We start from the raw sequence: 22,069 nt of genomic DNA on the forward strand, positions 1-22,069 counted from the left end.
GCCTATTGGAATGAGACGGAGGTAGTATATAGAAGTTTGTTAGCAAAGTTTTTTTTTCTTCCGGCAAACGTAATAACATATAACGGATCCGAAGATAATAACTACAACTGGTACAAAGCTATTCGTCTGCATTAGTATATAAGGATTAATGAGGGCTGTGGGGGTTTTTGCTATAGTAAGGCTAACTGATTGTCACAAATGGCACTTGAAACCACAAATGCTTGATTGATGGCCACCTTGACAAGATTAGGCTAAAATGCCTGTTGGTTATATGGTGTAGATTTTATTTTTATATTTAATTACATTAACTTCTACGTATGCCACATGGAATTGAAATAAACCAAGGGAATTTGAGGACGTGTCAGTTCTAGTTCTCAAAATTCTAAGCAAGTTAGATGTATATTTCTATAATTAATATATACAACAACAACAAACAACAGTACCCAATCCGAGTATGAGGAGGTAGGATGTAGACAATCTTTCCTCTATCCTAGAATAAAGAGAAATCATTTCTCCACCCCGAGTTAAACACTCACAAGAGCGGAGAAAGTCCTCCCCCTCTCTATTCGACGGGTAAAGAGATTGCTTTCAAGGGGACCTCCGGCCATAAAGAATGAGAAAAAACAATAAAAAATAAATTAAGTAAATTAAAAAAAAACATGAAATAAATAGCTAAATATATAAAAAAATAGTAATAATAAATAAGAAAATAAAAAATAAAATAAAATGAACAGAGACGCCATGAAAATGGTAGAATCAAATTTTCATAGGTTTTACATCGTGCCTGGAGTTCAATTTAGGCTCTAAGCGACAGTCAAGTCGCCAATAAATCGACGCTTGCTAAGCCTCGCTTAACAGAACCGTGTATGAAAAAAAAAACTAATAGTAGGGGTATATATATATATATATATATATATATATATATATATATATATATATATATATATATATATATATATATATATATATATATATAAGGGGAAAAAAAGACGTACCTTAGACAGTAGGGCGGAGCTCAGGACCAAACGAGAGATGCTACAACTAAAAAACAAAAAACATATATGACCGCAAACAAGCAACCCAAAACACAACAAAACATACAAACCTAGAAACACACACACACACACACAAACATAAACATACATACATACATACATACATACATACATACATACATACATACATACATACATACATGCATACATACAAGAAACCGTACGTAACCAAACAAAAAATATGAAAACCTGAAACGTACCCGCGAGCAAACATACAAACATACATAATAGCAGACCCACATACACATACAAACTACATACAGAAACAAACGTAACAAGCCCGCATAAGCAACAAACGCAACATACTTAAAGCAAACAAATACACATACAAACAAACATACCCGCAACCCCAACCTAATCCCTAAACATGTAAGCACACACATACATACCCAGTAAAAAGAAGAGGCCCCTGTAATAAACAAAGCGCAGAAAAACACGCTACATGACGAAACAAACAAACAAGAACAAACACACAAAAAACACATTAAAAGAAGACACAAATACACAAACACACAGACCCACGAACACACAACACACATACACACAAACACACCAACACCCAAACAAACAAAAACCTACTCTTCTATTCTAATTCTAGTCCTTCACGCAATCCTATCTGAAGTCATGTCCTCGGTCAATAAAAGCTCCTTCAAGTCGAGCTTTATTCTATCCTCCCACCTACGAGTAGGTCTACCCCTTCTCCGTACGCCGTCCACCGTAAGTGCCTCTACTCTCCTAACAGGTGCAGTCAGAGGTCGCCTTCTCACATGCCCAAACCATCGTAGCCGTTCTTCTCTTAGTTTGTCGATGATGCTTCTAACTTTCAGGTTCTCCCTAAAAACACTATTTGGAATCATATCCAACATGGTTTTACCGCATGTCCACCTAAGCATCCTCATCTCTGCCACCTCCATCCTCCTCTCTTGCGCCTTCGTCATTGCCCAACACTCCGATCCATATAACATGGAAGGTCTAATTGCCACCTTGAAGAATTTTCCTTTCAGCTTAAGGGGGATCTTCTTGTCGCATAAGACTCCAGTCGCTGCTCTCCACTTCACCCACCCTACTTTAATGCGGTACGACACGTCTTCATCTATCCTCCCCGATTTGTGAAGTTTCGAGCCTAGGTATCTAAACGAAGTTTGTGGATGCAAGATCTGGTCTCCAATGCAGATGTTCGCTCCATCACCTAGTTCATCATCATTCCTATCAAAATCGCAACTAAGATATTCCATCTTTTGTCTACTAATATGCAGGCCATTACTTTCTAAGGCCACCCTCCATTGCTCTAGTCTTCTATTAAGCTCCTCCTTAGAATCCGAAACAAGCACAATATCATCTGCAAAAATCAAGCACCAAGGGATGCACTCTTGAAACCCTCGAGAAAGCCCATCAAGGATCAAAGCGAAAAGGAAAGGGCTAAGGGCCGATCCCTGGTGCAGGCCTACTTCTATTGAAAAAAACTTCAGTATTTCCCACCGGCGTTCGAACACAAGACTTCGCCCCTTCGTACATATCCCTAATAACATTAATATACCTACTCGAGATACTTCTATCCTTAAGGGTCTTCCAAATCAAGTTTCGTGGCACGCAATCGTAGGCATTTTCCAAATCTAAGAAAACCATCTCTAGGTTCCTTTGCTTCTCTCTATGCTTCTCCATAAGGTTCCTAATAATATGGATTGCCTCTATCGAAGAGCGTTTTGGCATGAAACCAAATTGGTTCTCCGAGACATTGGTTTCGCGTCGAAGTCTAGTCTCAATCACTTTCTCCCAAAACTTCATAGTATGACTAAGTAATTTTATGCCTCTATAGTTACCGCAACATTGAGCATCCCCCTTGTTCTTATAGATGGGGATAGTCTCGCTCAGTCTCCATTCTATGGGCATTTTAGAGCTTCGAAACGTCTTGTTAAAAAGGCAAGTCAGCCACCTAACAACAGCGTCACCAAGGCACCGCCACGCCTCAATAGGAATCTGATCCGGTCCCACTGATTTATTTCTCCGCATCTTTCGTAGTGCCAATCTTACTTCCTCTTGGCTAATCCTCTCGTAGTCCATGTTGTTCTGGGATTGTTCTATATCAGAGTCTTGTACATCTTGTACGTCCTCCAGGCGCTCTGGTCTTCCCCCCACGAAGAGAGGATGAGAAATACTCTTTCCATCTTTTTCTAATTTCGTCTTCCTTTACTAAAGTTTGACCAACATCATTTTTGATAAACTTGATGTTATCAAGATCCCTACGTCTTCGCTCCCTAGCTTTGGCTAGCCTGTAAATATCATTAGCTCCCTCTTTGGAGTCAAGTTTCTTATACAGATCTTCATATGCTTTTTATTTTGCTTGGGCTACAGCCTTCTTAGCTTCTCTTTTGACTTCTTTATATCTCTCTTCAGCCCTAATTCTATCCGTCGGAGTCCCCTCCCCACAAGTGATGAGCTCCCTAAACCTTCGTTGCTTAAGCGCAACTTTGCTTTGAACCTCGTCACTGAACCACCATGATTCTCTAACAGCCCTATGGCCTCTAAATGTACCTACAGCCACACCTAGGACTTCCTTGGCTACCACTCTAATGGTGGACGCCAGACAGTTCCACATCTGATCATCGTCATGATTGGATACCGTTTCCAATTCTGTATCCACGCTATCTACAACCGATGTTCTAAAGGTCTCAGCCTTCTGTCCGTTTAACTTCTTCCACAAGATCTTAGGTTGGACTTGTCTCACACTCTTGGTGGCCCGTCTCTGGAGAACCAAATCCATGACCAACAATCTATGCTGGGAGGAGCATGTCAAGGCAGTCAGGACCTTACAATCTCCACAAGTCCTAAGATTCCCTTTGCGAATTAACAAATAGTCAATCTGGGTACTATGACCCCCGCTATGAAAAGTTGCTAACTGAGAATCTCTCTTCTTGAAAAACGAATTCACAATTGCCAAATCGTGGGCTACAGTAAATTTGAGAATAGAAAGTCCTTCCTCATTTCTAACTCCATACCCAAAACCCATATGAACTCCCGCAAATCCCTCAACAACAGTTCCTATATGGCCATTGAGATCTCCACCAATTAGTAATCGATGGTCCGGGGGGCACATCCTCACAACCTCGTCTAACGATTCCCAGAAATGTCTCTTTTCAGCATCTCCACGGCCCGCATGGGGTGCCTAAGCGCAAATGACGGTGTAAGTCACCTCCTGAATTACCAGCCTAATCGACATAATCCTGTCGCTCCGTCTACCCACATCCACAACATACTCGTTATAGGCTGGGCCAATAATGATTCCAACCCCATTCCTAGCTACTCTCGATCCCGAGAACCACAACTTGTAGTCATTGATCCTAGCCGCCCCTCGACCTTTCCATCTAGTCTCTTGGACGCACAAAATGTCCACTTTGCATTCACGCTTGCCGGTCAAAGTTCCCACATTCCAACTACCCACTCTAATCCTAACAGGCCTCGCTAACTTATTGCCGCTTCTAGGCCCTATAAACCTACCCGCCCCTGAACTAGAAGGACATGACCTCAATTTACCATAAGAACGTCTAGTATCTATCTTACCAAACGACAAGCAATAAAAAGGGTTAATAAAACGTTTTTACGCAAGTAATAACAAAAGCAGGAAAAGGAATTAAAGACAAATAAGTGAGGCCGGCAATTGAAGACAAAAGGTTTAATAAAAGGAATTGAAGTAGTCAAAGGCAGAAGCAGTAATAGAACAAAAACTAATAAAATATTTAAATTAATAATATATAAATCAAAGACAAATAAGCGAGCATGGAAAAAGGGGAAAACAAAACTTAATAAAGAACTAAGTACTCCGAATCAGATCAGATAGCTATCTTAAAATCAAGTAGAAAGTCAAGTTTCATAAACAAAAGCAATAAAAACAATAAATATAGGCAGGTGAATCATGTATTAAAACATAAAACGTATAAGCACAGGAGAAAATGGAGAATGTAACTGGCCAGGAGATAATTTTCCGGCAAGGTGGCCGACGGTAGCCTAGCAACAGCAGTCCGGGAAACCTGCAGCGCCAAAGAGTCTTTCCGTAGACGTATTCATAGGCGGTGGTGCAATAATCGCCGGAATCAGGCCGAAGAGGTTTGAGATAGGTCGGGGAACAAAACACCAAGTCTTGCCGGGAAATTTTCTGGCGCGTGGCTAGTCCGATCGGTGAAACTAGGTGTAATAGGTTCGTACAAATGAGATACGATATATGGGGATGGTGGTGTTTGCTAATTAGAACTGTCTTAGATGGAAAATTAGAGTCAAAAAATTTTGTGGTTCTTGGTGTAGAGATCCGTTAGAGAGAGAGAAATTCAGAGATAATCAATGCTAGGTTCGAACTTTTCATGCCTCTATAATTAATATATGTTTCTGAGAATATAATTTGATGTTTGGTGTATCAGGAAAAAGGTTGAGCTGTCAAGGTGAAACTGCAATATATGCTCTGTGAATTATTTGAAAGGTGTTCAACATGCTAGTTTTGTTCAAGATTGTATGTCTGCTTTCATTAAGATTGTCCAGTGTCTAGCAGAAAGGGGGCTTCAATCTTTACTTTTTATTCGGGCAGGGGGAGTGGAGCCTCGATAAGCACACTTGAGAGGAAGAGTGTTCTTCTCTTTGTTCATAAATATCTTCCCGACGATGGATTTGACTGTTAACGGTGTTTTTGATGGAAACTTCTAGAAAAATTTTGATATCTTTTCTGTTAATTTAATAAAGGTTTGTACTGTCATATTATTCTCTGTAGATTTATAATTTGTTTGTTGTTAGTCTTCAGCTCACATTTTTAATTTGCAGTGATGTAGAGACAAGAAAGATGGTCACATCGATTCTATATTCGAGGTGTCTTGCACCATTTCTATAACCACCAGTTATACAACTTTGGCTGTTGGCATCTACGATGGTATGAGTTTCACTTTACATAATTTTCATATCATCTTTCTTGATTTGTCGGTGAATATCTTGAGATCATTGTTTAGGTTTAATACTCCGTAATATTATTAGGAGTACCATACACATTTCACATGATTTCTAATGCGTTTGCTGTTCAATCTAATGTTTGGTTGGATTTGACCCAAATGACATGTTTGAGATTAAACGTGGTGCATGGATTGAAATTGAAATTTCTTCCTGAAGGTTTTAGTTGGTCTTGGACTCTTGGCTAAGCTGTTTGTCTTCTGTCAGTGTTTGAGAGCAAATTGGTAAGTTTGCCATAATAATGTGGGTACATACATGTCAGTTTAATAAAAAATCCATAATTGGTAGTTAAACTTTTTCACTTTTGTTATAACTTTTTTTTTTTTGGCAAGATATTAATATGTATATATATAAAATAGTCCCGAAGATCCGGTGGAACATAATAATTGGTCACAAATGACCATAAAACATTAACCCCCGCTCTGTTCGTTCTAAACACACTGAACGACTAGTACAGAGCGAGCACATTAGACTTACAAATGAGATTACAACAAACGAAACTGCCAAACCCTACGCCTAAAACACACATACACATAAACCCGACATCAAATCTAACCCCGCATCTTCACCCCGGAACCGCAATTTCAACCCAAGCACCGGGCAACCCAAGAACATCTAACCCGAGGCCAATTTGTCGAAGTCGACTAGTCAACAACGCCGGCAACAACGTCAAGCCCACTAAAGACCTGACGACGGGAAAGCTGGAATGTATGAACCGAACTCGCAGCAGCCGAACAGATCCAAATGCAAAACCAGACCGTAGAGGAGCCAGTCATTTCGCCAATTTTCTAAGGACATTAACAAACCCCCAGATTCAAGCATTCCTAGAGTCAAGCAGTCGGCAACGGTAGTTATCTTCTGCCAGCAGCCGCCCGCAAAAGCACGCAACCGCCGCCAGGATCCAACCACCACTAGCACCATCATAGGCCATCAATGGCCACCCTCAGCCATTAACCAATGTTAGCAACCACTAATAGTCACCGACATCCACCAATGGCAGCCTATACCACTCGCTGAAACTCCACTCGCCGCCACCCGCCACCACCAAAGTCCAGAAACATCTGCTAGCTAAGCCAGAGGCCGCCAGCATCTGTCTCCATTCCCTTGTAGCCGTCGGGAACAGCAGAACACCAAAATCCGCCAGATTTCAACACATACACACGCACAACCCACAAACGGCCAAATTGAACCAAAAACGTCACCAAACCTATAAGCTGCCCAACAGGGTTGTAGAATTCCAGAAGAATTCGTCAACTACAACCACCAAAGAGAAGATCTGGCAGCGACGTGGGAACGACAAGCCAAACTCACCCCACCGAAACCTGACACCCGGAAACCCAACCAAACACCCCTAATCGTACAAAGCATCCAGAACCTGTGCGAGAACATCACAAATTCGTCGCCTGGATGCTGTAATGAGGCCGGAAACGAAGGTAAAGGTCGAACCGAAGCCGGAAAAGGTAAGAGAGAAGGGAGTACCTTATTGTAATGAAAAGCGAGTAAGTTGAACCACCGGCGAGATGCCGGTGGTCGGAGAAGAAGGAAACAGATGTAGCAGCAAAAAAGCAATGTTTGATCTACTCATGGAAGAAGAAGAAGGTCAATGAAGAGGTAAACCAGATCTAGATTTTTTTTAGAGAGAGGCGGGAGATTTTGGGAAGAGAGAAGATCTTTTTTGTTATAACTTAGGGCATGTTACTTTCTTTTTATTAAGTTCAGTTCTGAATAACTGATAGAGATTCAACCATGACATTGGTGATCCAGCCCATGAATGCTTCTAAGCCGTAGTGGATAAACTACAAAAAGGAATACAGGGAGATCAAGATGAAGGCCATGCTTGATTTAGTTAGGATTGTCTTAATTAGTTATTCGTCTAGCAAGAATAATATATATAGTAGTGCTGTTAATTTGTTAACATCGTCATTTTTCTTGGTAGTCGGCCTTTTGGCTTGGGCAGGAAAATTGCAACGCGCTTTTCTGTGATTAGGGAGAGAATTGAATTGTGGATCTCATCTTAATTTTTGTTATCTTTTCATTATAATAAGCATTCAACTTTCCTTTATGTGTTCTTCATTACTTTCATTTCTCTGTACTATTCTTCATGTTACTACTGTTCTTTCTTCATAATCTACTTCTATTTGATTCTTATCAAATGATAATAAATAGAAATATGAAGAATTGTAGTAACATCAAAAACAATAAATGGCATTAGAAATAATGAAGAACATATCAATGAATGAAGATAATAGTTCGATGCTTATATTCATAACGGAAAGATATTAGAAATTCGGAGAAGATCCATAATGTGGATTCTCTTTTCCCAATTACAGAAGAAGCACAATGCAATCATCCTACCCAAGCCAAAAGGCAGATTACCAAGAATAATAATTAAAATCAAAGATGATCCTTAACAAACTGACATCACTACCACATATATATATATATATATATATATATATATATATATATATATATATATATGGGCAGTTGGGTTGGAATCTGTGTGATGGTTCGAGAGTATATATATATATATATATATATATATATATATATATATATATATATATATATATATATATATATATATATATATATATATATATATACTAGACAAATAACCAACTAAATCAAATCGTCTTCATCTTGATATCCCTTATATTCCTCTTTTACAATTTCCACTCGTTGTGCCTGGTATGAGCGTTCATGGGCTGGATTCCCAATGTCATGGGTGAATCTTTATTAATAAATAACCTTCTAAATAATTGAACTTACCAAATTAACCCTTTATAATAAATTTAAAAAGTCATGACCTAGATGTAAATCCGCGCTTAATATTTTTCAAGTCAAAAACTAACACCCATCAATGAATATCCGTATTATGTTCCCTACTATCAAGTTCATTAAGTCGAAACACAAACATGGCCTTAGTTATGTGAAAAAAATGTTTGACAATTGTCAAATATCTAACATACCTTTCAACAATGAAGCATAGTATGAATTGTTATTTCAATATTATGTAACTATAATTCAGTTGGTATTCTAAGTAGTAGTTGAGAAGGGATTGGTTAGGTTAGTTAAGTGGGCTTTAGATTTTCATTTACACCAGAAAAAGGCCCAAAAAAAAAAAAGTCATCTTTTGATCGATGTAGACTGACATTGACCGACTTTGACTAGATTCTGGACCTTGTCCTCACTTTTGACCGTTACTAGACTTATTATATGTTATTCTTTGAACTGAGATAAGCTGGTCACCAAATCGTTGTAACGGCCATTCGCAACCATGTTTTTTTTTTTGAAACTTCTATAAGCTTTTCTTTAAAGGAAATTGATCACAATATCCATTTTATCCTGGCCGTTCCACATGAGGCACACCTTGCACACCTTGCCTTTATATCCAGGTGAGTGATTTTTATCCCCGTCAATGATTTCGAACCTTGACTTAAAAAAAGATATTTAGGTGGCAAACAGACCATGATAAAGAAATCATGGTTAATGCAAATGGAACCTTAGGCATCTCTGCCCTATCTTAATGAGTGGTTGAGCTTTGGGTAATTTAAAGGTCCTACCCAAAGGTGTATAAACTTGCCTTGGCATCCTTCATGGTGAATTTCTTTAACACCTTTTCGGCATACTTTTGTTTACACAATGTTAGAGAATCTTTAACTTTATCTTTCATGATACCCATGCTCCAAAGTCTTTCCTCTCGAAATCTTACTGTCGGTTCTCTTCAACCTCTAAGCAACACATCATTAGCATACAACAATAATATGATATAGGAGGATCTGAACTTCTTCATGTAGCACCAATCATCCATGTCACATCTCATGTATCCAATTCCCTTCATCAAATCATCAAACTTCTTGCTCTTTATTTAACCCATATATACTTGTTTTCAATTACAAAACCAACTTTCTTCGTCCACTACCACAAAACTCTCAGCATTCCACCGTATTAATGTCCTCATCAAGGGCACCATGTGAGAACACACTCTTTACATCCAAATGTTCTAGATGTAAGTCCTCGACATTGATAATACCAAGGACCAACTGAAAGGGTCATCTTCACAACCGATAAATAGATATCATTATAATCAACCCCATTGTATCATCTATTATCATTATGTTCATCCTTAATCGTTCAAACTCATTTTTTTTACAATACCCGTTTTTCACGAGGTAGGTTCACGAACGACTGGGTCTTACTTTTGTCGTGTGATCTCATCTTTTCTTTAGTAGCATACTCCTACTAAATGAAATCTTTATTTCCTCATGCCCATGAATTAAAAATTGTTATATTTAATTTGTTGGATATTGTTTTGGTTAGAAGAATTGGATATGGTTGCATAGTATTTGTGAAGGATGTTATCCCACATAGGTGGGAGGAAGAAGTGGGAGGGGGTGACTTGGTTATAAAAGGAGTGTTAAGCCTCGCTTTCAAATTGCACCAATCAATACACTTTAAGTATTTGATTATTTCTTTCTTTCTTACCATTGTTTGAGAGTTGTATTAGTTAAATATTTTGGAGAGTGTAGTTGGCTTAAGAGAGTCGTCTATATCATTGTAACAATTTGATATAGTGTATTTCTCTCTTTGGGGGCCGGTGGTTTTTCTCCTGTTTTGGAGTTTTCACGTTAAATCTTGTGTTGTGTATTGTTCTTATTTCTTTACTGTTTTTCATTGGGCGTTTGTTGGGAATTAGTGAGGCCGTAATTTCCCAACAACTGGTATCAGAGCGTCAAGTTTGACGGGGGTCTCGGTTATAGGAGTCGGAGTATGCTCTGTGGTTGCCACGGGAGTGGATCGTACACATCAGAAACGAGTTCTATTGATCGTATAGGGTATCTGGTTAGACAATATTTTTTCTGATTCGGAGTAAGTGGTGTCTAGAATTTGTAGTGGACCGGGTGTTGGATTTTTTGATTTAAAGGATCCTGTGCGCCACTCCACTACATCCGTCGGCCAGATGAAAAGTGAGCAAAATCAGAGAAAGTGTTGTTCGTAGGATACGGATACGATGTCGAAGTTCAGTCCGATGAGGTTTGATGTAGAGAAATTTGATGGGAGGATCAATTTTGGCTTGTGGCAGGTTCAAGTCGAGGATGTGTTGATTCAGTCCGGTTTACACAAGGCTTTGAAGGGTAAACCCACCCTTGTTCCCGGCAGTGATTCTAGCAAGAATTTTTATGAAGAAGAATGGATGATATGGATTTGAGGGCGGCAAGTGCGATTCGTTTGTGTCTTGCAAAGAACGTGCTTGCAAATGTGCACGGGTTATCAACGGCAAAGGAGCTTTGGGTTAAACTAGAGCAGTTGTACCAGGGCAAGGACATCTCAAACCGGTTGTGTCTTAAAGAACAATTTCATACTCTGCGTATGGATGGGGGTTCAAATATTTTAGATCATCTAAGTATTCTTAACGGTATTGTTTCAGAACTTGAAGCTATTGGAGTTAAAGTGGATGATGAAGATAAAGCTTTGAGGTTGATATTATCTTTGTCATCGTCTTTTGAACACATGAAACCTATTTTGATGTATGGGAAAGAAACTCTAAAGTTTGAAGACGTTACTAGCAAGCTCCTATCCGAGGAGAAAAGATTGGAAGCTAACGGAGTCTCGTCATCAGAAGCTACGGTACTGTTGTGTTCGGATAGGCATAAGAGAAACTCTAGAAAGAATCTGACATGCTGGAAGTGCGGAAAAACTGGGCATGTAAGGGTTAATTGTCCAGTTGAGCTAATTCGGCAAATGGCTCCAAAGGCGCTAATGATGTCTCCGTTGTTACGGAGAGTGACGAATTCCTCTGAAGTCACGTCATCCTCATGGTGTGTTCGCGCCACCATGGAAAGGGATGTTCGTTAGCGGTTCCACAATTGCACATGGGCACTGGTTTGGCATTGGTGCAGGTTGTGTGGTGGAAACTGATGTTGTAGCTGATGGGACTTTCGGGAAAGCCAAACAGGGAAGTTGCACCATAAAGTTTCAGCTGGTTGTTCAACAACATGTGCCGAGGTGAAATGCTTGGAATGTGATATTCTAAGTGCTATACTCTTAATGGTGGAGTATGATAATTCTTGTTAAGAGTTATGATTGTCTGTGATGACAATGATTGTCGGTTTAGACAATGTTCGATGAAGATGCAAGTTTTGTCTCTTGGGAGATAATGTCAACGGCATGAAGATGAGGATCTTGAAGTTGTCGTCGAGGAAGCGTCTACATCGGTTATCCTTGCAATACGGAAGCATGGTTATCTTCTTCTATCCAAAAGGTGGAGATTTGTTGGATATAGTTTTGGTTAGAAGAATTGTGTAGCGACCTGACAAAATCGTCATTGACGGCGCCGTCTACTTAGGTCCCGTTACGTGGTCATAAGTCTTTAAAATGACGTTTGACCAAAATATGTCGCATTCATTTCAAATGTAAAAGTGTTTCAAGTTTACAAAGGTAGTTCCACGACTAGTTACATTACAATGTTTAACGTACAAATGAAACCTAGGCGACACAATTTTGAAAGTAATCCAAAAGATGCTCCATGTATGTATATATACTCGACATCCAAGCAAGTATCAAAAAGAGTGCGGAAGCATGTATTACATAGCGTTTAAGGACCTGAGAAAACATATAGAAAACTGTCAACGAAAAACGTTGGTGAAATCAAAGGTGTATTAGTAACGTTGTTTTTGAACCACAAAATTTAATATAGATGATTATCCAAATCGTTTGTATTCCAAAAGTATGTCCGCGAGCACCCAATTATCAAGACTTAACTGTTTTGTACCCTGTTACGTAGTGTTAGAACATACACTATACTCGAAAATATATTTCATCCGCTAACGGTAGCGAACCGTCCGAATGAGGCTCGTCAAGCCCATGTGATCACATAATATAAGTTCTCGTTTACACCCTGCAAGTGTAACTAATGATAATTGAATTGAGGCTTTTTGTTCAAACTCGCACGTGGAATGTATGTTTTCGTACTTGTGTTCAAAGTATAAAAGTATGATACGTATATGTTTCTCATCCCATAGTTTAAAGTAAAAGTTGTTGAAAAGGTGGGACTATGATCTCACCTTGAGTGCAAGCGTATAAAAGTACTTCACAAGTAAACGTGTGCAAGGACGAATGCTAGTCTTGACCTAAACAAGTAGGTCGTATCAATAACGGTAAACACGATTGGTCAAAGTGTTCAATTAGTCCTATGGCTCGTTTTGACTCGATTATTATAGCATGTGAATCAAATTGTCAAGTTTCATGCAAGGTACAAGTATAAAAGCATGTTAGAATGGTTGCATAAGTATTTGGTTAAGTTTGGACAAAAGTCAACTTTGGTCAAGTCAAAGTCAACGAAAAAGTCAACACGTTCGGGTCGGGTCCCGAACTATTTTTCTGAGGTTTTTAATCATATATGAGCATGTTAGAAAGAGTTTCATGTTAATCGGAGGTGCGTAGCATAGTTAGAATTAAACGAAAAAGTGCAAGTTTGGACAGCCTACTTTGGAGCGCCGCTCAAGGTTATGGAGCGCCGCTCCATGTATTTGTTCAGCAATTCTGGGCAGTTTTTACACTTAATGCACGAATCCAACTTCAAATAACCATAATTAATGAACCGTAAACATTCAAAACACGTATCTTATATCGTTGGAAAGGTAATTTAACAAGGAACACAACTAAACACTTTTCATCAAACAAAAACATCATTTCCAATAATCGAATTCTCATCGATTGATCATTTAAAGCTCGTTATCAAGGTTTCAAGTTCGTAAAACGCATAAGATGATTCAGGAACTTACTACACACATATAATACGTCGTTTCGTAGGTAATTTCACATACAATACTACTAAATGCTTACAAACAACATTGCAAGGCTTTCAATGCATCAAAAATCACATTCAAGGCTACCAAACCCTAACCAACAATCATGAAATCCTTAATCATGTTAATGAGGTTTTTCCAAGTCAACTTACATACCAAATTGAAGCTAGTGATGCTAGTAACACATTTAATACATGCACTTTTAACATCTAACAACATATGATCCACCAAAACTCAAGATTAAGCACACCCATTTCAAGTTTAAGCTAGTTACGTCAAAACAACGAAATCGAACATACAAATCATATATTCATGTTAAACTTGAGCCATAGACACTAATTAACACTTTTGTAAGTTAAAAACATCAAGAACAAAGAATCTAGTGATTTTAGAAAGTTACCCAAACTTGATGAAATCGGTATGGAATCGAAGAGGAAGTTGCAAGGATTCCAAATATGTAATTTGTTTTGATGTTTGATTGCTAGATTGAAATTAGATGATGAATCGTTGCTTGAGTGCGTGAGAGAAAAGTTGAAGTATCAAAAAGAAAGAGAGGAGGTGAATGAGTGGAAGGGATGAGCTTTGACCACTTTGACCTAGTCACCACTTTGGTCCATTGGCAAGTTTAGTCCTTCAAGTTTAAAAGCGGTTGCGGAAATTACCTAAACGAGATATTTCAAAATGCGTTTTAACGGAAGATGTTATAATTATATAACGGACTTTAAAATAATTAAACGTAGAGTAAACGGAAAAAGGCGGGATGTTACATTACCTACTCCTTAAAAGAAATTTCGTCCCGAAATTTAAGTAGGCATAGTAGTCGTTGTTTCTTCCTATGGATCTTGCGTTTCCGAATCCACGAATAAATGAGGGTATTTCTTTTGCATTTGATCTTGCCTTTCCTAAGTAAACTCAGGTCCTCTTTTGGTGTTCCAACGGACCTTAACGATCGAAATTCTACTTTGTTTTAGCGTCTTGACGGAGGTGTCCTCAATTTCAACCGGTTCTTCCACAAAATGAAGTTTGTCATCAATAGCAAGCTCCTCGAGAGGAATGACGAGTTCGGGTTCGGCAAAACACTTCTTCAAATTTGATACATGGAAAGTAGGATGAACGGAGCTTAATTGAGGCGGAAGATCTAAACGATAAGCAACGGTTCCAACACGCTCCAAGATTTTGAAAGGACCAATATACAGCGGATTTAGCTTCCCGCATTTCCCGAAACGGATTACACCTTTTCAAGGTGCGAATTTTAACATTACGCGATCACCGACTTGAAATTTGAGGTCGTTGCGTCGTTTGTCGGTATAGCTCTTTTGACGACTTCGGGCCGTCCGAAGCCTATCTCAGATTTGAACGATCTTCTCGGTTGTTTCATGAATGAGTTCGGGTCCGGTGATTTGTGTGTCGCCTACTTCGGCCCAACAAAGAGGTGAACGACATTTTCGGCCATATAATGCTTCGAATGGTGCGGCGTTAATACTCGCGTGATAACTATTGTTGTAGGAGATTTCGGCGAGAGGCATGTACTTGTCCCAAGCTTTTCCGAAATCGATAATGCAAGCTCGTAGCATGTCTTCCAAGGTTTAAATTGTGCGTTCGCTTTGTCCGTCGGTTTGTGGATGATATGCGGTGCTAATGTCTAAACGCGTTCCCAATGCTTATTGTAAAGTACGCCAAAATCTAGAAACAAAACGGCCATCTCGGTCGGAAATAATCGATAAGGGCACACCGTGACGGGCGATGATCTCTTTAATGTAAAGTTGTGCAAGTCTTTCCATGTTGTCAGTTTCCTTCATGGCTAAGAAGTGCGCGGATTTGGTGAGACGGTCAACAATAACCCAAATAGTATCATAACTGCCCACCGTCTTTGGTAGTTTGGTGATAAAATCCATCGTTATCCTTTCTAACTTTCATTGTGGGATTTCAGGTTGTTGAAGTAGTCCGGATGGTCTTTGATGTTCGGCTTTGACTTTGGAGCAAGTTAGGCATTTTCCAACATAAGTAGCGACGTCCCTTTTAATGTTCGGCCACCAATATTGTTCCTTGAGGTCGTGGTACATCTTATTGGCACCGGGGTGAATCGAATATCTTGACTTATGGGCTTCGTCTAAAATAAGGCTTCGTAGGTCCCCATAACTAGGTACCCAAATTCTTCCGGCGAAATATCGGAGTCCGGTTTCTTTAACTTCGAATCGAGAGGTGAGGACGTTTAAGTGTTCGAGAGAGATGTTTTCATCCTTGAGAGCCTCATCTTAGGCTACAAGAATTTGGCTATTGAGGTTGGTGTGAATGGTGATGTTTAAAGCTCGGACACGAAGAGGCACCGCTCTTTCCTTTCGACTTAAGGCATCGGCTACTACGTTTACCTTCCCGGGATGGTAACGAAGCTCACAATCATAATCGTTTAAAGTTTCAATCCACCGGCGTTGTCTCATGTTTAGTTGCTTTTGGTCGAAGATGTGTTGGAGACTTTTGTGATCGGTGAAGATAGTACTCTTGGTTCCATAAAGATAGTGTCTCCACATTTTAAGTGCAAAGACAACGGCTCCGAGTTCGAGATCATGTGTCGTGTAGTCCCGTTCATGAATTTTTAGTTGTCGAGAGGCATAAGCAAAGACTTTCTTTCGTTGTATCAATACACACCGAAAACCATGTTTCGAGGCATCGTAATATACAACAAAATCATCATTGCCTTCGGGAAAAGACAATATAGGAGCGGTGGTTAGCTTTGTCTTCAAGATTTGAAACGCAGATTCTTGCTCGGTCTCCCAAATGAATTTCTTTCCCTTGTGAGTTAACGCAGTTAGAGGACGTGCAACCAAAGAGAAGTTTTCGATGAATCTACGATAGTACTCGGTGAGACCCAAGAATTGATGTATGTGAGTAGGAGTAGTAGGAGTCTCCCATTTGCTAATGGCTTCGATTTTTGAGGGATCGACCTTAATACCTTGATTGCTTACAACATGACCAAGAAACTGAACTTCCTTCAACCAACATTCACATTTGGAGAATTTGGCGTAGAGTCATTCTTGTATAAGGAGTTCGAGTACGAGTTGGAAGTGTTGTTCGTGTTCTTCTTCGCTTTTAGAATAGACCAAGATGTCATCGATGAACACAATAACGAATTTATCGAGATACGGTTTGCACACGCGGTTCATAAGGTCCATGAACACCGCCGGTGCATTAGTGAGACCAAATGGCATTACAAGAAATTCATAACTACCATAACGAGTCCGGAAAGCAGTTTTGGAGACATCTTCCCCTTTAACCCTTAATTGATGATAACCCGAGCGGAGATCGATCTTCAAATATACACGAGATCCTTGTAATTGATCAAAGAGGTCATCGATGCGTGGAAGAGGGTATCGGTTCTTAACCGTCAATTTGTTTAGTTCACGATAGTCGATACACATTCGTAGGGATCCATCTTTCTTCTTGACGAATAAAATCGGAGCGCCCCATGGTGAATGCTTAGGTTGGATAAAACCACGGTCAAGTAGTTCTTGAATTTGACTTTGCAATTCTTGCATTTCAGATGGAGCAAGTCTATACGGTGCACGTGCTATGGGTGCGGCTCCCGGAATAAGATCGATTTGGAATTCAACCGGTCGATGAGGTGGAAGACCCGGCAATTCGTCGAGAAATACATCGGAAAAGTCACTAACAATTGGCACATCATCGATATACTTCTCATCGGACTCAACTTTCTTAACGTGGGTAAGGATTGCAAAACAACCCTTACGGAGTAGTTTTCTAACTTTAAGGCACGAGACGAGGTTGAGTCCGGTGCAACTCTTATCGCCATAGACAATCAAGGGTTCACCGTTCTCGATAGGAATCCGAATTACATTAAGATCGCAAAGAATGTGAGATTTCATTTTGACTAACCAATTCATACCAATTATTACATCGAAGCTCCCTAGTTCCATGCGTATCAAGTCAATTTCAAACTCATTTCCCAAAATATTTAACGTACACCCCCGGTAATATGTGTCGGCACTCAATAGGTTCCCGTTGGCCACCTCAATGGCATAAGTAGTATCTAGGGGGAGTGATGGAGTGCTAAGAGTATGAACCAAAGTCTTGGATATAAAACATTTATCGGCACCCGAATCGAATAAGCAAGAAACATAAGTTTTGTTGAGAAGAAACGTACCCGTGACTAGTTCATTGTCATCTCGGGCCTCTTGGGCGTTAATGTTGAAACCTCGGCCGCGTGTGTTGGGGTTAGCTTTCTTCTTCGGACATGCATTTCTAAAATGAACCGTTTGGCCACATTCAAAACAAGCACCCGGTTTTGGTGCATTGGGCCCCCTTTGAGCGACGGGGGCGGCAATTCTACAATCGTTGGCCACATGACCACTCCTTTGGCACCGGTGGCAAAATGATTTGTCACATTCACCATAGTGATGTTTGTGGCATGAAATGTCCCGTTCATATTGATTATAAACGTTCCATATTAATTGATTTCGTTGCGAGGTTTTGACCTCTATATGAGACGTTTTTCAAAGACTACATTCATTTTTTAAAACAACCATAACCTTTATTTTATCAATAAAGGTTTTAAAAACATTACGTAGATTATCAAATAATGATAATCTAAAATATACTGTTTACACACGACCATTACATAATGGCTTGCAATAGAAATATATTACATCGACATATGTTTCTTGAATGCAGTTTTTACACAATATCAAACAAACATGGACTCCAAATCTTGTCCTTATTTTAGTATGCAACAGCGGAAGCTCTTAGTATTCACCTGAGAATAAACATGCTTTAAAGGTCTACAAAAATGTTGGTGAGTTATAGGTTTAACCTATATATATCAAATCGTAACAATAGACCACAAGATTTCATATTTCAATACACATCCCATACATAGAGATAAAAATCATTCATATGGTGAACACCTGGTAACTGACATTAACAAGATGCATATATAAGAATATCCCCATCATTCCGGGACACCCTTCGGATATGATATAAATTTCGAAGTACTAAAGCATCCGGTACTTTGGATGGGGTTTGTTAGGCCCAATAGATCTATCTTTAGGATTCGCGTCAATTAGGGTGTCTGTTCCCAAATTCTTAGATTACCAGACTTAATATAAAGGGGCATATTCGATTTTGATAATTCAACCATAGAATGTAGTTTCACGTACTTGTGTCTATTTTGTAAATCATTTATAAAACCTGCATGTATTCTCATTCCAAAAATATTAGATTTTAAAAGTGGGACTATAACTCACTTTCACAGATATTTCCTTCCTCGAAAATAAGACTTGGCCACGGATCGATTCACGAACCTATACAAATATGTACATATATATCAAAGTATGATCAAAATATAATTACAACCATTTTTATTATGTTTTAAAGATTTGAGTGTATTAAGTCAGCTGTCCTCGTTAGTAACCTACAACTAGTTGTCCACAGTTAGATGTACAGAAATAAATCGATATATATTATCTTGAATCAATCCACGACCCAGTGTATACACGTCTCAGGCTAGATCACAACTCAAAGTATATATATTTTTGGAATCAATCTCAACCCTGTATAGCTAACTCCAACATTACTGCATATAGAGTGTCTATGGTTGTTCCAAATAATATATATACATGGGTTGATATGATATGTCAAAACATTTGCATACGTGTCTATGGTATCCCAAGATTACATAATATATTAGAATACATGTATAATACAATAAGTTAGCTAGGATATGATTTGTATAGATTTGTTAAACATTTCCCGTAGCTAAAAAGATCAAAAATATCCAATCGTGTTTTACCCATAACTTCTTCATTTTAAATCCGTTTTGAGTGAATCAAATTGCTATGGTTTCATATTAAACTCTAATTTAAGAATCCAAACAGAAAATGTATAGGTTTATATTTGGAAATTTAAGTTACATGTCAATTACTAAAGAGGTAGTCATTTCCATCGAAAGAACGACATCTTGATGACCATTTTGAAAAACATACTTTCACTTTGAGTTTAACCAAGATTTTTGGATATAGTTTCATGTTCATATGAAAAATAATTTTCCCAAAAGAAAAACTTTTAAATCAAAGTTTATCATAGTTTTTAATTATCCAAACCAAAACAGCCCCCGGTTTCACTACGACGGCGTATATCCGATTTTATGGTGTTCATCGTGTTTCCAGGTTTTAAATCATTCAGTATTGATCACAACTCAAACTATATATATTTTGGAATCAACCTCAACCCTGTATAGCTAACTCCAACATTCACATATAGAGTGTCTATGGTTGTTCCGAAATATATATAGATGTGTCGACATGATAGGTCGAAACATTGTATACGTGTCTATGGTATCTCAAGATTACATAATATACAATACAAGTTGATTAAGTTATGGTTGGAATAGATTTGTTACCAATTTTCACGTAGCTAAAATGAGAAAAATTATCCAATCTTGTTTTACCCATAACTTCTTCATTTTAAATCCGTTTTGAGTGAATCAAATTGCTATGGTTTCATATTGAACTCTATTTTATGAATCTAAATAGAAAAAGTATAGGTTTATAGTCAGAAAAATAAGTTACAAGTCGTTTTTGTAAAGGTAGTCATTTCAGTCGAAAGAACGACGTCTAGATGACCATTTTAGAAAACATACTTTCACTTTGAGTTTAACCATAATTTTTGGATATAGTTTCATGTTCATAATAAAAATCATTTTCCCAGAATAACAACTTTTAAATCAAAGTTTATCATAGTTTTTAATTAACTAACCCAAAACAGCCCGCGGTGTTACTACGACGGCGTAAATCCGATTTTACGGTGTTTTTCGTGTTTCCAGGTTTTAAATCATAAAGTTAGCATATCATATGGATATAGAACATGTGTTTAGTTGATTTTAAAAGTCAAGTTAGAAGGATTAACTTTTATTTGCGAACAAGTTTAGAATTAACTAAACTATGTTCTAGTGATTACAAGTTTAAACCTTCGAATAAGATAGCTTTATATGTATGAATCGAATGATGTTATGAACATCATTACTACCTCAAGTTTTCTGGATAAAACTACTGGAAATGAGAAAAATGGATCTAGCTTCAAAGGATCCTTGGATGGCTTGAAAGTTCATGAAATAGAATCATGACACGAAAATTGTTCAAGTAAGATTTTCACTCGAAATAAGATTGTTATAGTTGTAGAAATTGAATCAAAGTTTGAATATGAATATTACCTTGAATTAGAAAGATAACTTACTGTAAATAACAAAGGTTCCTTGATCTTAGATGATTACTTGGAATTCATTAGAAAGCTTGGAAGTAGACTTGCAAACTTTGAAGTATTCTTGATTTTTATGAAACTATACTTATGGAATTTATGAAGAACACTTAGAACTTGAAGATGGAACTTGAGAGAGATCAATTAGATGAAGAAAATTGAAGAATAAAAGTATTTGTAGGTGTTTTTGGTCGTTGGTATATGGATTAGATATAAAGGATATGTAATTTTGTTTTCATGTAAATAAGTCATGAATGATTACTAATATTTTTGTAATTTTATGAGATATTTCATGCTAGTTGCCAAATGATGGTTCCCACATGTGTTAGGTGACTCACATGGGCTGTTAAGAGCTGATCATTGGAGTGTATTTACCAATAGTACATACATCTAAAAGCTGTGTATTGTACGAGTACGAATACGGGTGCATACGAGTAGAATTGTTGATGAAACTGATCGAGGATGTAATTGTAAGCATTTTTGTTAAGTATAAGTACTTTGATATGTGTCTTGAAGTCTTTCAAAAGTGTAAGAATACATATCAAAACACAACATGTATATACATTCTAATGGAGTCGTTAAGTCTTCGTTAGTCGTTACATGTAAGTGTTGTTTTGAAACCTTTAAGTTAACGATCTCAATTAATGTTGTTAACCCAATATTTAGTATATCAAATGAGATGTTAAATTATTATATTATCATGATATTATGATGTATGAATATCTCTTAATATGATACATACATTAAAATATCGCTACAACGATAATCGTTACATATAAGTCTCGTTTCGTAATTCTTGAGTTAGTAGTCTTGTTTTTACATATGTAGTTCATTGTTAACGCACTTAATGATATATTTAAATATCATTTTATCATGTTAAATATAGTGTATCAATATCTTAATATGATACATATGTATTTAGTAGACGTTATCATAACGATAATCGTTATATAT

General features: G+C 38.0%; 1 protein-coding gene across 1 annotated transcript; it reads right to left on the reverse strand.

Annotated features, from left to right (window-relative positions):
* Nucleotides 1-3,387: 3,387 nt before the first annotated feature.
* Nucleotides 3,388-6,959, reverse strand: LOC139859739 (uncharacterized). The gene is made up of 3 exons (XM_071848514.1): nt 6,725-6,959; nt 4,258-4,604; nt 3,388-4,218 (listed from the first exon to the last, which is right to left on the reverse strand). The coding sequence occupies exons 1-3, from the start codon at nt 6,957-6,959 to the stop codon at nt 3,388-3,390; spliced, it is 1,413 nt and encodes a 470-aa protein (XP_071704615.1).
* Nucleotides 6,960-22,069: the final 15,110 nt, after the last annotated feature.

The sequence above is a fragment of the Rutidosis leptorrhynchoides genome, chromosome 7 (genome assembly GCF_046630445.1).
Source record: "Rutidosis leptorrhynchoides isolate AG116_Rl617_1_P2 chromosome 7, CSIRO_AGI_Rlap_v1, whole genome shotgun sequence".
Classification (NCBI taxonomy): domain Eukaryota; kingdom Viridiplantae; phylum Streptophyta; class Magnoliopsida; order Asterales; family Asteraceae; genus Rutidosis; species Rutidosis leptorrhynchoides.